Source organism: Petromyzon marinus, chromosome 52 (assembly GCF_048934315.1).
Source record: "Petromyzon marinus isolate PM22_M1 ecotype Great Lakes invasive population chromosome 52, UKy_Petmar_22M1.pri1.0, whole genome shotgun sequence".
Taxonomy (NCBI): domain Eukaryota; kingdom Metazoa; phylum Chordata; class Hyperoartia; order Petromyzontiformes; family Petromyzontidae; genus Petromyzon; species Petromyzon marinus.
The window spans coordinates 7,983,218-7,998,510 of record NC_133718.1 but is presented as its reverse complement, the minus strand read 5'-3'; the positions used below and the strand labels follow the sequence as shown (position 1 = coordinate 7,998,510).

At 47.8% G+C, this 15,293-nt stretch overlaps 1 protein-coding gene across 4 annotated transcripts in view; it reads right to left on the bottom strand.

Moving 5' to 3' along the window:
• LOC116953484 (proton-coupled amino acid transporter 1-like) overlaps positions 1–9,521 on the bottom strand; it is a 31,800-nt gene extending 22,279 nt beyond the window's left edge. The window contains exon 1 of one of the 4 annotated variants that reach the window (XM_032973729.2): positions 9,271–9,521. In XM_032973729.2, the coding sequence (XP_032829620.1) occupies positions 9,271–9,367 (97 nt within the window). In that variant the 5' untranslated portion in view covers positions 9,368–9,521. Of the gene's footprint in view, positions 1–14; positions 623–5,122; positions 5,142–9,270 lie in introns of those variants that run through there. The other 3 variants (XM_076075184.1, XM_032973731.2, XM_032973732.2) reach the window with 3 other exon arrangements.
• Between the last annotated feature and the right edge of the window lie 5,772 nt (positions 9,522–15,293).

Sequence of the window (15,293 nt, the reverse complement as noted above, 5' to 3'; positions counted from 1 at the left end):
GCGCCTCCCCATACCTTCCCGATCCATGTCGATCCCTCCCGGGGTAGACGATGGAGGGTGGTGGTGGAGGAGGTGGAGGTGGTGGTGGAGGAGGTGGAGGAGGTGGTGGAGGAGGTGGTGGTGTCCAGGCTCCACCGGAGCTTCACGCACGAGGGCGCGGTGTGTGGGGGTGGGTGATGTCTCAGCTGATCCCGGGCCAAGAAGAGCGGCGGCGGATAGAAGGAGATAGAGAAGGAGGAGATAGAGAAGGAGGAGATAGAGAAGGCAGAGCGAGAGCCCAGAGGGCTGGGGACATGAGAAGAGAGGATGATGACAGCGAGCACAGAAGATGAAGGAGACGGGGGTAGGGGAAGCAGCAGCAGCAGGAGACAACGGCTGGAGGCGCCGCTCTTCCTGTCCCACCCAGTCACACTCCTTCTAGAGTGCCTCTCTCCACTCCTCGCTTCCCTTCGCTCTCTCCTCCTCCTCACACTCCTCGTCTCGCCGCCTCCACTGCCGCTCCACGCTGGGGACCCGGCACCCACGGCACTGTACACAGCGCGACCCGGCCAAGTCTCCACGCCACCACCACCGCCACTTGTTTACAGCCAACGTCAAGTCAGAGGCTTTACCGCTCATCCAGAACAGAGGGTTTTCCTCTCATCCAGAACAGAGGGTTTACCGCTCATCCAGAACAGAGGGTTTTCCTCTCATCCAGAACAGAGGGTTTTCCTTTCATCCAGAACAGAGGGTTTACCTCTCATCCAGAACAGAGGGTTTTCCTCTCATCCAGAACAGAGGGTTTACCTCATCCAGAACAGAGGGTTTACCTCTCATCCAGAACAGAGGGTTTACCTCTCATCCAGAACAGAGGTTTACCTCTCATTCAGAACAGAGGGTTTACCTCTCATCCAGAACAGAGGGTTTACCTCTCATCCAGAACAGAGGCTTTACCGCTCATCCAGAACAGAGGCTTTACCGCTCATCCAGAACAGAGGGGTTACCTCTCATCCAGAACAGAGGGTTTACCTCTCATCCAGAACAGAGGGTTTACCACTCATCCAGAACAGAGGTTTTTACTCTAATCCCGAACAGAGGTTTACCTCTCATCCAGAACAGAGGGTTTACCTCTCATCCAGAACAGAGGGTTTACCTCTCATCCAGACCAGAGAGTTTACCTCTCATCCAGAACAGAGGGTTTACCTCTCATCCAGAACACAGGGTTTACCACTCATCCAGAACAGAGGGTTTACCTCTCATCCAGAACAGAGGGTTTACCTCTCATCCAGAACAGGGTTTACCTCTCATCCAGAACAGAGGGTTTACCTCTCATCCAGAACAGAGGGTTTACCTCTTATCCAGAACAGAGGGTTTACCTCTCATCCAGAACAGAGGGTTTACCTCTCATCCAGAACAGAGGCTTTACCGCTCATCCAGAACAGAGGCTTTACCGCTCATCCAGAAAAGAGGGTTTACCTCTCATCCAGAACAGAGGGTTTACCTCTCATCCAGAACAGAGGGTTTACCTCTCATCCAGAACAGAGGTTTTAACTCTAATCCAGAACAGATGGTTTACCTCTCATCCAGACCAGAGGCTTTACCACTCATCCAGAACAGAGGGTTTACCTCTCATCCAGACCAGAGAGTTTACCTCTCATCCAGAACAGAGGGTTTACCTCTCATCCAGAACAGAGGGTTTACCACTCATCCAGAACAGAGGTTTTTACTCTAATCCCGAACAGAGGTTTACCTCTCATCCAGAACAGAGGGTTTACCTCTCATCCAGAACAGAGGGTTTACCTCTCATCCAGACCAGAGAGTTTACCTCTCATCCAGAACAGAGGGTTTACCTCTCATCCAGAACACAGGGTTTACCACTCATCCAGAACAGAGGGTTTACCTCTCATCCAGAACAGAGGGTTTACCTCTCATCCAGAACAGGGTTTACCTCTCATCCAGAACAGAGGGTTTACCTCTCATCCAGAACAGAGGGTTTACCTCTTATCCAGAACAGAGGGTTTACCTCTCATCCAGAACAGAGGGTTTACCTCTCATCCAGAACAGAGGCTTTACCGCTCATCCAGAACAGAGGCTTTACCGCTCATCCAGAAAAGAGGGTTTACCTCTCATCCAGAACAGAGGGTTTACCTCTCATCCAGAACAGAGGGTTTACCTCTCATCCAGAACAGAGGTTTTAACTCTAATCCAGAACAGATGGTTTACCTCTCATCCAGACCAGAGGCTTTACCACTCATCCAGAACAGAGGGTTTACCTCTCATCCAGACCAGAGAGTTTACCTCTCATCCAGAACAGAGGGTTTACCTCTCATCCAGAACAGAGGGTTTACCACTCATCCAGAACAGAGGTTTTAACTATAATCCAGAACAGAAGTTTACCTCTCATCCAGAACAGAGGGTTTACCTCTCATCCAGACCAGAGGCTTTACCACTCATCCAGAACAGAGGGTTTACCTCTCATCCAGACCAGAGAGTTTACCTCTCATCCAGAACAGAGGGTTTACCTCTCATCCAGAACAGAGGGTTTACCACTCATCCAGAACAGAGGTTTTAACTATAATCCAGAACAGAAGTTTACCTCTCATCCAGAACAGAGGGTTTACCTCTCATCCAGAACAGAGGGTTTACCTCTCATCCAGAACAGAGGGTTTACCTCTCATCCAGAACAGAGGGTTTACCTCTCATCCAGAACAGAGGGTTTACCTCTCATCCAGAACAGAGGGTTTACCACTCATCCAGAATAGAGGTTTTACCTCTCATCCAGAACAGAGGGTTTACCTCTCATCCAGAACAGAGGGTTTACCTCTCATCCAGAACAGAAGGTTTACCTCTCATCCAGAACAGAGGGTTTACCTCTCATCCAGAACAGAGGGTTTACCTCTCATCCAGAACAGAGGGTTTACCTCTCATCCAGAACAGAGGGTTTACCTCTCATCCAGAACAGAGGGTTTACCTCTCATCCAGAACAGAGGGTTTACCTCTCATCCAGAACAGAGGCTTTACCTCTCATCCAGAACAGAGGGTTTACCTCTCATCCAGAACAGAGGGTTTACCACTCATCCAGAACAGAGGGTTTACCTCTCATCCAGAACAGAGGGTTTACCTCTCATCCAGAACAGAGGGTTTACCTCTCATCCAGAACAGAGGGTTTACCTCTCATCCAGAACAGAGGGTTTACCTCTCATCCAGACCAGAGGCTTTACCACTCATCCAGAACAGATCGTTTACCTCTCATCCAGAACAGAGGGTTTACCTCTCATCCAGAACAGAGGGTTTACCTCTCATCCAGACCAGAGGCTTTACCACTCATCCAGAACAGATGGTTTACCTCTCATCCAGAACAGAGGGGTTACCTCTCATCCAGAACAGAGGGTTTACCACTCATCCAGAATAGAGGATTTACCTCTCATCCAGAACAGAGGGTTTACCTCTCATCCAATCCGATGAGCTGTGAAGCTCTTTTTCACAGACGTAACGGTGGGGACGGGTCAGCAAGTTACAATAACAACACTATTTGTTACACGGATTGATCCCATTGAGATAGTCTCCCGGCTATATATAAATATAGTGCATAAGCGCAGTAACAACAAACTACAGACACACACACACAAAAATCCCCTCATCAATACTGCAGCCCCCCTTCAGCATATTGCCACACACAGGGACATAAGAAGAACCTCTCATCCAGGCCAGAGGCTGTGACAACGCTGTTCATTCAGAGTGAACAAATTATTTGATGCTGCTGCCGCTGCTGCGTTTGGCAGTGGTGCAACAAACACACACGAGCAAGTACCGTGCCAAATAAGTTCAACATGCATACGATATAAAAACACGCTATATCCCGAAACGTGTATTGTACACGTGTTTTGTTCAAGGCAATGTTACTTACAAATGCGAAGACTTTTTTTTTTACATATTCAGAGTGGAGGTTTTAAGGATGGCTGATGATGATGTTGATTGATGGCTGTTGCCGCTGATGACGATGGCTTGATGATGGTGATTCGCTTGCAATGCACAGGGGCTGCGTACAAACATGACCCATCCACGCGTGCACTCCGGGCCCCGAGTCCATCACGTGTGAAAACCAACGGCCTGATGATGACTGTTTGTGTTACATTTTGATTTAAAGCTTTCGTGACTGCAGTAATTCATATTCTTAGCTCTTTCGGTAAAGTCACGTTGAAGGGAAACAATAAAATATATATAAAACAATAAAAATTCTCACGACGTTTCGACCATAACACAACGTGACTTTACCGAAAGAGCTAAGAATGTTTGTGTTACAGTCGAAACGTCGTGAGAATTTTATTGTTTTATATATTTTTTATTACTTTATTGTTTCCCTTCAACGTGACTTTACCGAAAGAACCAAGAATAACAAAAATAATAGCAAAAACAAACGTCACGTACAACAACAACCGAGCTAAACACTATTTGGAGACATCTTCATACATTCGACCCCCGCCACGGGAACGTGGAATTTCCACCACTGGGTTTGGGCTACAAACAGGAGATGGGCACCAATGTCTGAACGTGGCTAATTCGAGCAGGATGATATCGCTGGCTTGTTGATATTTAGGATGTAAATTCGAGCTGATGTGCCAGCACCACCACCATTACATGTGTCCATATAATTTACAGTATTTGGCTGCTATACATTTCTACATGATAAGCCACTTTGTTGAGCTATCATTTGTGGCCAGGTCGTTTCTGAAAAAGGAAGCTAATAGCTCAGTTGTGCTCCAATTGTGTTTGATTCGTATTGTTTGTTGTAGTAACGTTCTGACATGCCCCTACCGGACACTTGTAAAAAAAAGAGCTTTTTCGCTCATCGGATTCCTCCAGTATAAATACATATTCTGATTCTGCGTCTTCCAAATCGCCGCCCTGGTCAATCCGAACAGGGCTACGTACTCCCTGGATCACCACCAATATATCCCCACGTGAAACTGACACAGCGAGTAAAAAGCGACTGAATCTCACGGGGGGAGGGAGGGGGGGTAAAGCTGTACACACGTGGGGGGGGGGGGGGGCGCGTGTGTCTAACCGGCACAACGTGGGCATTAGACGGCGTTCTTCAGGTTGCACTCCAATTTAAAATAAACATTTTAATTCCGATAATTACCTGCACCGCGCCAGGGCTTGGCACGCACGGAGCTACAGAGAGGGGCATTTCCCTCCACCATCTGTCAACCGCCGCACGCACGCACGCGCGCGCGTGCGCGTGTTTGTGTGTGTTGGCACAGTAGGGGGCACAGGTGGTGCATCAGCCGCCAGTCATCTCAGCCAGTCGACCCGTGGCACCTGGGTCTGCCCCGTCACCTCCTGCCAACGGGCGTTCGACACTTCACGTGGCCTCAAGGTGCACATAGCCTGGCACGAGCGTCGTGGTGACGTCACCGCCACTTAGTGGCGAATGGCGGTTGTTGTAGTTGTTGTTGCTGTTGTGCGTGCGCGCGACCCGCCGTCACGTGAGGGACGTTGCTCACGGGGCGGAGAGTCACGTGAGGCGTCGAAAACAAAGAGGCACGTGGCTCCGCCGACGTGGAAGCGAAACCGGCGTCGGCGAGTCACGTGACCTCGTAGGGGTCGCGTGTTTGCTGAGTCGACGACTCTAAAGTCTGCTGAGCTGACGAAAGCGAAGTGGACAAATACGCGGGTCCTTCGCCCTATCTCTACCTCTCCACGTAAAGAGTATTTTTTTTAACACATTCCATCAGCCGCACGGCCTTCTAGGAATGTATAAAAATAAATAAGCCCGCTTCTGAAAAATAAGCTAATGGCTAAGTGGGCTTTACCTGGTAAGATAAAAACAAATAGTAAAGTTTTATTTGTATATATTTTTGGTAATTTGTTTACCTTTGCGATACTTTGCACGCCTATCGTGTTTTTGCAGTGTTTGTTGCTGTAACGTTCTGACCTGCCTCGACTGGACATCTGTAAAAAAGAGCTTTATAGCTCATCGGATTCCTCCAGTGTAAATACTTACTCTGATTCTGAATAACAGAGGTATTGACTCAACATAAGCAAAGGCGACTTACAATACAGGACAGTACCGCACTTACATTATCCACAACGGCGCTCGTAAGGGCTGTCAATAAATGACGTCACGCAATTTTGGACGATTTTTGACCCCCCCCCCCGCTTCGTCACAACAAGTCAGACCCCCCCTCAAATATGACGTCACAAAGCTCTGCCCCCCCCAAAACCATATTTCCATTTTGAAAATAAAACATGCTTCAAATAGCTTTAAACTATTGCCGTCGCAGTGCGTATTTAATGTGCCGCTGCACTCTGATGTTGTAGGAGAAAACATTTATTAGAAAGTCTATTTAATTAAGTAGAACGTGTTGTCAGGACCAAGCATCGAACCTGGGGCGACAGAGCCCTCTCGATAGCGGCCTCCTCACTTTGGAACTCTCTCCCAAAACAAATCCGTGACTGCACCGACCTTCCAGCGTTCAAATCGTTGACTAAAACTCACCTTTTTAAAATTGCTTTTAATGTTTAGCTAAGTTTGGTGTGTTTTTAGTGTTTTTACCATTTGATGTTGTTTTTGCTGCTTTTATGATTTTATGTAAAATGTCTTTGAGTATTCAGAAAAGCGCTCACAAAATAAAATGTATTATTATTTAAAGTTGCGCATTTTGATGTGACGTCACATTTCTCACCCCCCCCACCCCCCTCGTCACACATCGTCACAAATATCTGACCCCCCCCCCCACCCAGGTGCGTGACGTCATTTATGGACGGCCCCAAACGGCAACTGCGGTGTACAAACAGTGCGCACACACCAGTGAGCGGTAGTCTACACGGCCGTGTATCGGCAGAATGCAGGAACTGGGTGGGGGGGGGGGTCCATCGGGAAGCCCCTGGAACCTACTGGTGGATTCGAGAAAGGGGGGTGGGGGGAGGGCCCAGGGCGGAGCAAGGCACACGCTGGGTGGATCAAAGGAAACGAGAGCGGTAGCTCGTGGATGTTCGTGGGAATATAAATGTTGTGTCGTTAAAACCCGCCACCACCCGACACAGCCAACTAGTAAGGGTTGTCACGTAAACAGAACGTGGCCAATTCGTTACGAGTACAGCAACACCGGTGTGTTGGAGAGCCAAGCCACAACATTTACAATCTGAGTACGACGTTTCGCCAGTAATTACAACTAGCTTCATCAGGCGACAGCCAGAATTGGCATGTTCCGTTTACGTGACAACCCTTACTAGTTGGCTGTGTCGGGTGGTGGCGGGTTTGAACGACACAACATTTATATATTTACGCGATCTAACCCAAAAAAACCCCCTCTATTATGGATGATATTGGTCGCGAAAGTCTACTTCGTTGGTGGGAATCGGATAGTCCGGCCAATGTTAGCGTTGAGGCTTGCGAGTGACGAGTGGACGTCGTCAAGATCGTGTGTGTCAGTGAAAGCAGGTGCCTCCACAATGATCGTCTCCGAAGTCCTGCACTGCAGTATTATAAGACGCATCCTGCCCCTGTAGTTTAAAGCAAATGTTGGGGTGTGAGTCTTATAATCCTGTACATGTGCGTGTGTGTGTGACCAGATGTGTGTAACTTTATACTGGTAGGAACGAAGTTGGAAACTGAGTGTACCAGCCTCCAATAGATTAATGTGTCCGCCCGTCCGTCCCCTTTCAATACTTTAACGAAGTGAAATCTCGTGCTGTTGGGTGTAAAATCAGCAATAGACAGCGCAGAGACTTGTCCTACCAGCCCACCCTGCAGGGACCTGTTTGATAGCGGCCACACGGTTGGGGTGCGTCTTATTTTCCGGAACGTCTTATAATTCGGAGGACGTCACTTTAAAGCTTGTTATACAGTATATACGATGCAGTGAATCATAAGTGTTTTCCGTTATATTTACGCGATCAAGAGTAAATAAATGACAAATAAAATAACGAGAAAAACAAAGCAGCGACGTCGTGTCTAGAATGTGCAGACCCTCTTCGACAGCTGAAAGCGATAATTATAATTCACCACTCCACCGCTAGCATCTACAGACCCTGAGCTAGAGTTGCAGTGTAAACCTATGCGGAGCGTAGTAAATCAATGAATGCATCGCTACATAATTATTTGGTTCTTTCGGTAAAGTCACGTAGATAGAAAAATAATACGAAAAAATAAAGTGAATAAAAATTATGAAAATTTAAAATAATAAACCACTGTTATAGATTTGAAGCTTTCGTGACTGCAAGGGTCCATACTCTTTGGTTCTATTCGGTAAAGTCACGTAGGTAAAAAAATAAAACAACAAAAATCACGACGTTTCGGCCACAACACAAGTGGCCTTCATCAGGTGAAGGGACCAGACTGTCTCGAGGACAGCGCTCGAGGGAACACAGCCAAGCTCAGACCGCGACCTTTAAGCTTGTGTGAGAGAAATTAAGGTGCCTTGACAAAGGAATTAGCATAAAAATTAGCATTCAATTGGCGGACTTAGCATAGTGAACGGTGTAGAGGGGGTGAACATGTGCAGACCGGCGAAAATTAGTTTAATGTTTGGTTCTATTTAGAACATCTTTCCAATGGTTGCTTAATTTGAAACCATCTTCTCGGTTGAAATTGTGTCTGTGTTTGTAAATCTGAATTGCCTCGTGAACACATCTCTGATAAAAAAAAAAACCCGTGGGTTTGCAAAGAACCTTGGTATCGGAGAAAATTATATCGTGATCACCCACAGCGTTGTAACAGTGATCAGCCACGGCAGAAGAATTCGTTCTGGCGTGTTTCAAATCTGATTTGTGCTCGCGAATTCGGTCAGAGACATGTCGTTTCGTCTCCCCAATATAGCAGTCACCACAGGTGCAGATCAATCTGTAAACTCCGGGGTACTGTAAGTCAGGAATAACAACGCTTATATCTACGTAACTTTACCGAAAGAACCAAAGAATATGAATTCCTGCAGTCACGAAAGTTTAAAGTCATTGCTACACATCCAACAGTTCCATGCGCGCACACCGCGACTCCCCCAAACCCGAGCGACCGATCGGTTGCGCAACCCGGTCGCATGCAACTGCATCGCTTTTAAAAGTCAAGCAACCTTTCAAAATAGCACTGCAAAAGCTGAACAACGTGGCGAGTTTAAGTCACTTTACGCAAGCAATTCTTATCGTTCAACTTTCACTGAGCAACGCGACACCCGTCGCAGAATTATTTGCCCGCTGTTTTTTGCGTTTCATTTTAAGCAAGATATTGAAGTTGTCACGCGTGTTGTTTTTTTCTTCCGTACACTAAACTTACAATAAGCCGTCGGTTACCTGTGTCTGGACACACGCCTCGAATCCCGTGCCGTGCACATGGGGTTGGCGTGTCACGGAGAGACGGCACCAGCATGTACGTCACGTGTCGTGGCATAGCACCGAGTTGAAAGCTGCTAGCACCACAGAGCCGCACCGACTCCGCTCAAGCAACCCCACGCTTTTATCATTATCATGCGCTTACATCGGAAACGAATGCCACGCCGACGTTTCAGGCAATGCCCCTTATTCAGAGCAGAACTTTGGTGAGTTTATTAAAAAAAATTTGAAACGATAAAAACCTCAAGCTCCGTCTATCGTTCGCTTCAAACGATCAAATCATCAGCAGTTGGTTATCCAAAGCAAGGCAGCCAGCGAAGGCCCCCTCGAGTGAGTCGCACGTTGGGACGACCTCGCGATGTGACGCGAATCGACTTTCAAGTCTGCGCATTTCCTTCGGCGTGAGCTGCTTACTTTGTTCCGTCAAAAGTTTGTGAGGCGGGAGAGCCAAGGGCCTCTGAGTCGGAGCAACGTGAACAGCGTGAGCTGTGTTCGGGGGGGGGGGGGGGGGGGGAACAGGGCCAGCGATTTACGCGCAGTCTCCAGCGATATTTAATTGGCTCTGCACACACGCGCGCGCACGCACACACGATCCTGGGGAATTTCCACACTTGCGTAACTGTTACGCTGTGTGCACTGCGAGGACAAGCAGCAACGCCTCAAGAACGCTTTGCAGTTGATCTGCAGAACATGCAATGCAAGGGTGTGAGAGAGAGAGAAGAGAGACTCGTTCGAATTAATTGTACAAGATTATTATCCCGCACTGGGAAATGCAGGAGTGCGTGCAAGATGCGCAGTGGAACTGGCGCCTTACATTGCAGCGGTAGGGCACGCTCTTGCAAAAGGACACGTGGAGTATGAATTTCCACCACCATCACCACCACCTACGTGGCCACAGTGTACCAGACATTCTTAATAACCCAGATATATTTTTCAGTGCCTTGAACGGTGGCGGTTAACCTGGGGCGTACGCAGCCCCTGGTGGTGCGAGATTCCCTTTCTGGGTGTGCGAGACACGGCCAGATTCTTTTTAACGAGGTAAAATAATCGAAAACACAAATTAAGCACGGACACGTAAGTACAACTACTTTCTTGATTTTTAACAGCTCTCTCGCAGGTTCAGCAGTTCAACTGCTGGATTATTTTTTTTCCACCTGAGGACGACCACTTGCGTTGCGATCGAAACATCGTGATTTATTTCATTTTTGTTTTATTTTATTTATTTTTCTACCTACGCGACTTTACCGAAAGAACCAAAGAGGACTACTACTTTGTTTCATTAAACCCTCCGTATTTATTCACGTAATTTTTTTTTAACGATTAACAACCAAAGGGGTGCAAGGCTGCAGTAAAGGTTAAGAACCACTGCCCATAGACTAACATTGCACATAGACTAACATTGCACATAGACTAACATTGCCCATAGTCTAACACTGCCCATAGACTAACATTACCCATACACTAACATTACCCATAGACTAACATTGCACATAGACTAACATTGCACATAGACTAACATTGCCTATAGACTAACATTGCCCATAGTCTAACACTGCCCATAGACTAACACTGCCCATAGACTAACATTGCACATAGACTAACATTGCCCATAGACTAACATTGCACATAGACTAACATTGCCCATAGACTAACATTGCCCATAGACCCACATTGCCCATAGACTAACATTGCCCATAGACTAACATTGCACATAGACTAACATTGCCCATAGACTAACATTGCCCATAGACTAACATTGCACATAGACCAACATTGCACATAGACTAACATTGCCCATAGACTAACATTGCCTATAGACTAACATTACCCATAGACTAACGTTGCCCATAGACTAACATTACCCATAGACTAACATTGCACATAGACTAACATTGCCCATAGACTAATATTGCACATAGACTAGCATTGCACATATACTAACATTGCACATATACTAACATTGCCCATAGACTAGCATTGCACATAGACTAGCATTGTACATCGACTAACATTGCCCATAGACTAACATTGCCCATAGACTAACATTGCCCATCTACTAACATTGCCCATAGACTAACATTGCCCATAGACTAACATTGCCCATAGACTAACATTGCACATAGACTAACATTGCCCATAGACTAACATTGCCCATAGTTCACATTTTTGTTTGAAGCACCCTCTACATATGAAGCACCTGGAAATATTTAGATTCATACCATAATTACAACCATACGTTCTAGTTCTCGGAGAGAGCGTTGTTCGCGTGTCTGGGACATCTCCGCCGGGCAGTGCCAGCTGACCCTCTTCGTCGTCAATCCTCCGCCGTGAGTCTACGACTGTCCACTCGTAGACTCACGGCGGCGACTTTGATGACATCACCTTGCCGCCTGACCACCTTGCGGTTTGCACCGATCTCCGGGCGGCGTCTGTGGAGCCCACAGCCGCACCTGTGCCGTGTGCTGCTGGGACAGAGGCGCGACAAAAGGGGCGTGCCTCCAGGAGGGAACCACCCAGCTCACAGGTGGGGTGCGCGAGGAGGTGTGGGCAGGTAGAGGCGGGCACCTAGGTGTGGAAGCATAGCTCAGGTCTCCGTCGCCGGGACGAGAGGCGTCACGGGCACACGGGGCTGCAAGGTGTGGAGGGCGGGGGGGGGGCACGAGTTCAAGTTTCGTTTGTCCTACCGCCGCACCTGACGATTAGCACGGTTGGTTGGTTGGCTGCGTACGGTGCGAAAGAAGTTCAACCGCGCGCACACACGCGCACGTCGGCGAAAGGATGCCTCTACCTCCGACTCTGCGCAAAAGGATGGCCCCTGGCGTGTCCGACCCGCTCCGCGACTCGCTGCTCCAGGAGCTGGAGGACTACCTCAAGCACGAGGTGCTTCCCGCGTGCTATGAACTAGGGCCATTGGCCGAAACGTCGCCTATTATATGGATTTTTATTTTTTTCATTTTAAGGCACGCAATGCTGTTGGCCGGATTTAGTTGATTTTTTTGGGGGGGGGGGGGAGTTTGTTGTTTTTACACTGCCAACGCAGCAGCAGTGGCAGCGGCTGCATCGCCAAACGATGCGAACTTAAACGAACAGAGTGAGAAGCGCATTGCAGTGAGATCAGAACGCCTTTTCTGTCTCCACACGTAAACAAATGTTGACTTCTGTTCCATCAGACAATTGGCTCTGACTGAATGAGTGCGCGTGTGCGCTATTGCCGCGCGCGTTTGAACGCACGGCGCGAGCGCCCTTTAGTTTCATCAGCCCGACCGTGCTGATGAGACCCAGCAGATCGAAACCGGGTTCAGAGATCGCTTGCTAAAAAACTCACACCGATTGACAATTTTTTGGTCCGGAAGCCAACAAGCTGATATATTTTAAAGCTTGTTTTTTATATATATATAAAAAAACAAATGTACACGTGGAAAGACGCCAATTTGAATTCTGCTCGCAGTTGTTTCTTGAGCCAGAGCAGCGCGTAATAATGTTGTGATTTGAGTAAATAATAATAACAACAGTAGGTGAGCCATTCAGGTGTTCGGCTTCGTAGCTGCTAAGTGCAATAAATGTTATAGCATCTCGCGGGGGGGGGTTGTGCGGCCTTATGCCCAATAGGGTACGAAAAGGGTTGACTCACTCACGAAGCATCTCGCGTGGGGGGGGGGGGGGATCTGTCTGTGTGTCGCTGTGTGTCTTTCTCAATGTGTCTATGTAGTCTAGAGTGTCACTGTGTCGCTGTGTGTCTTTCTCAATGTGTCTATGTAGTCTAGAGTGTGGCTGTGTCGCTGTGTGTCTTTCTCAATGTGTCTATGTAGTCTAGAGTGTCACTGTGTGTCGCTGTGTGTCTATCTCAATGTGTCTATGTAGTCTAGAGTGTCACTGTGTCGCTGTCTTTCTCAATGTGTCTATGTAGTCTAGAGTGTCACTGTGTCGCTGTGTGTCTTTCTCAATGTGTCTATGTAGTCTAGAGTGTGGCTGTGTCGCTGTGTGTCTTTCTCAATGTGTCTATGTAGTCTAGAGTGTCACTGTGTCGCTGTTTGTCTTTCTCAATGTGTCTATGTAGTCTAGAGTGTCACTGTGTCGCTGTGTGTCTTTCTCAATGTGTCTATGTAGTCTAGAGTGTGGCTGTGTCGCTGTGTGTCTTTCTCAATGTGTCTATGTAGTCTAGAGTGTCACTGTGTCGCTGTGTTTGTCTTTCTCAATGTGTCTATGTAGTCTAGAGTGTGGCTGTGTCGCTGTGTGTCTTTCTCAATGTGTCTATGTAGTCTAGAGTGTCACTGTGTCACTGTGTCTCTTTCTCAATGTGTCTATGTAGTCTAGAGTGTGGCTGTATCGCTGTGTTTGTCTTTCTCAATGTGTCTATGTAGTCTAGAGTGTGGCTGTGTCGCTGTGTGTCTTTCTCAATGTGTCTATGTAGTCTAGAGTGTCACTGTGTTGCTGTCTTTCTCAACGTGTCTATGTAGTCTAGAGTGTGGCTGTGTCGCTGTATTTGTCTTTCTCAATGTGTCTATGTAGTCTAGAGTGTGGCTGTGTCGCTGTTTGTCTTTCTCAATGTGTCTATGTAGTCTAGAGTGTCACTGTGTCGCTGTGTTTGTCTTTCTCAATGTGTCTACGTAGTCCAGAGTGTGGCTGTGTCGCTGTGTCTCTTTCTCAATGTGTCTATGTAGTCTAGAGTGTCACTGTGTCGCTGTGTGTCTTTCTCAATGTGTCTATGTAGTCTAGAGTGTGGCTGTGTCGCTGTTTGTCTTTCTCAATGTGTCTATGTAGTCTAGAGTGTGGCTGTGTCGCTGTGTGTCTTTCTCAATGTGTCTATGTAGTCTAGAGTGTGGCTGTGTCGCTGTTTGTCTTTCTCAATGTGTCTATGTAGTCTAGAGTGTGGCTGTGTCGCTGTGTGTCTTTCTCAATGTGTCTATGTAGTCTAGAGTGTGGCTGTGTCGCTGTTTGTCTTTCTCAATGTGTCTATGTAGTCTAAAGTGTCACTGTGTCGCTCTGTTTGTCTTTCTCAATGTGTCTACGTAGTCTAGAGTGTGGCTGTGTCGCTGTGTCTCTTTCTCAATGTGTCTATGTAGTCTAGAGTGTCACTGTGTCGCTGTGTTTGTCTTTCTCAATGTGTCTATGTAGTCTAGAGTGTGACTGTGTCGCTGTGTCTTTCTCAATGTGTCTATGTAGTCTAGAGTGTCACTGTGTCGCTGTGTGTCTTTCTCAATGTGTCTATGTAGTCTAGAGTGTGGCTGTGTCGCTGTGTGTCTTTCTCAATGTGTCTATGTAGTCTAGATTGTCACTGTGTCGCTGTCTTTCTCAATGTGTCTATGTAGTCTAGAGTGTCACTGTGTCGCTGTGTTTTTCTCAATGTGTCTATGTAGTCTAGAGTGTGGCTGTGTTGCTGTTTGTCTTTCTCAATGTGTCTACGTAGTCTAGAGTGTGGCTCTCTGTGTTCTCGTGCAGGGCCCCCCAGGAGATGGGGGCAAGCGCAGGGAGAGCTTCAGCAGCGAGGAGAATGTGGAGAGGTGCGCAGGGCGACCCTCCCAGGGCACCGGTCCAGCCAGCAGTGGCGAATCCACGACACGTGGGGCATTGCATTATCATTATTGGGTCAAACCCGCACATATATTCGCAGTCAGACCAGGGCTATTGTATGTGTGTATATATTGAATTTCTTTCACACCGTACGTGGCCAAACGTGCTGATCGGAAGTTGTGGGGGGGGGGGGGGAGACACGACTATTCTCAACACTGGGCAGCCATGCGATCATGAAGTTCAACACAATGCAGCAATCACCAGACCTGGGCACGAATCAATTGCTGCTACCCAATCACCGATGCCAATTCTCGGATTGTCTGGGTCAAACAAGGACCGGTGGGTCACCCTCGGGGCAAAAAAATCCTCTCGCGTGACCTTACTAAGGGGGCGGCGGTGTGGACGGGGGTGGGGGCATACAGACACGCAGCTGGGATGGTGGAGCTGGAGGGCAGGATACTGCCACATGTGAT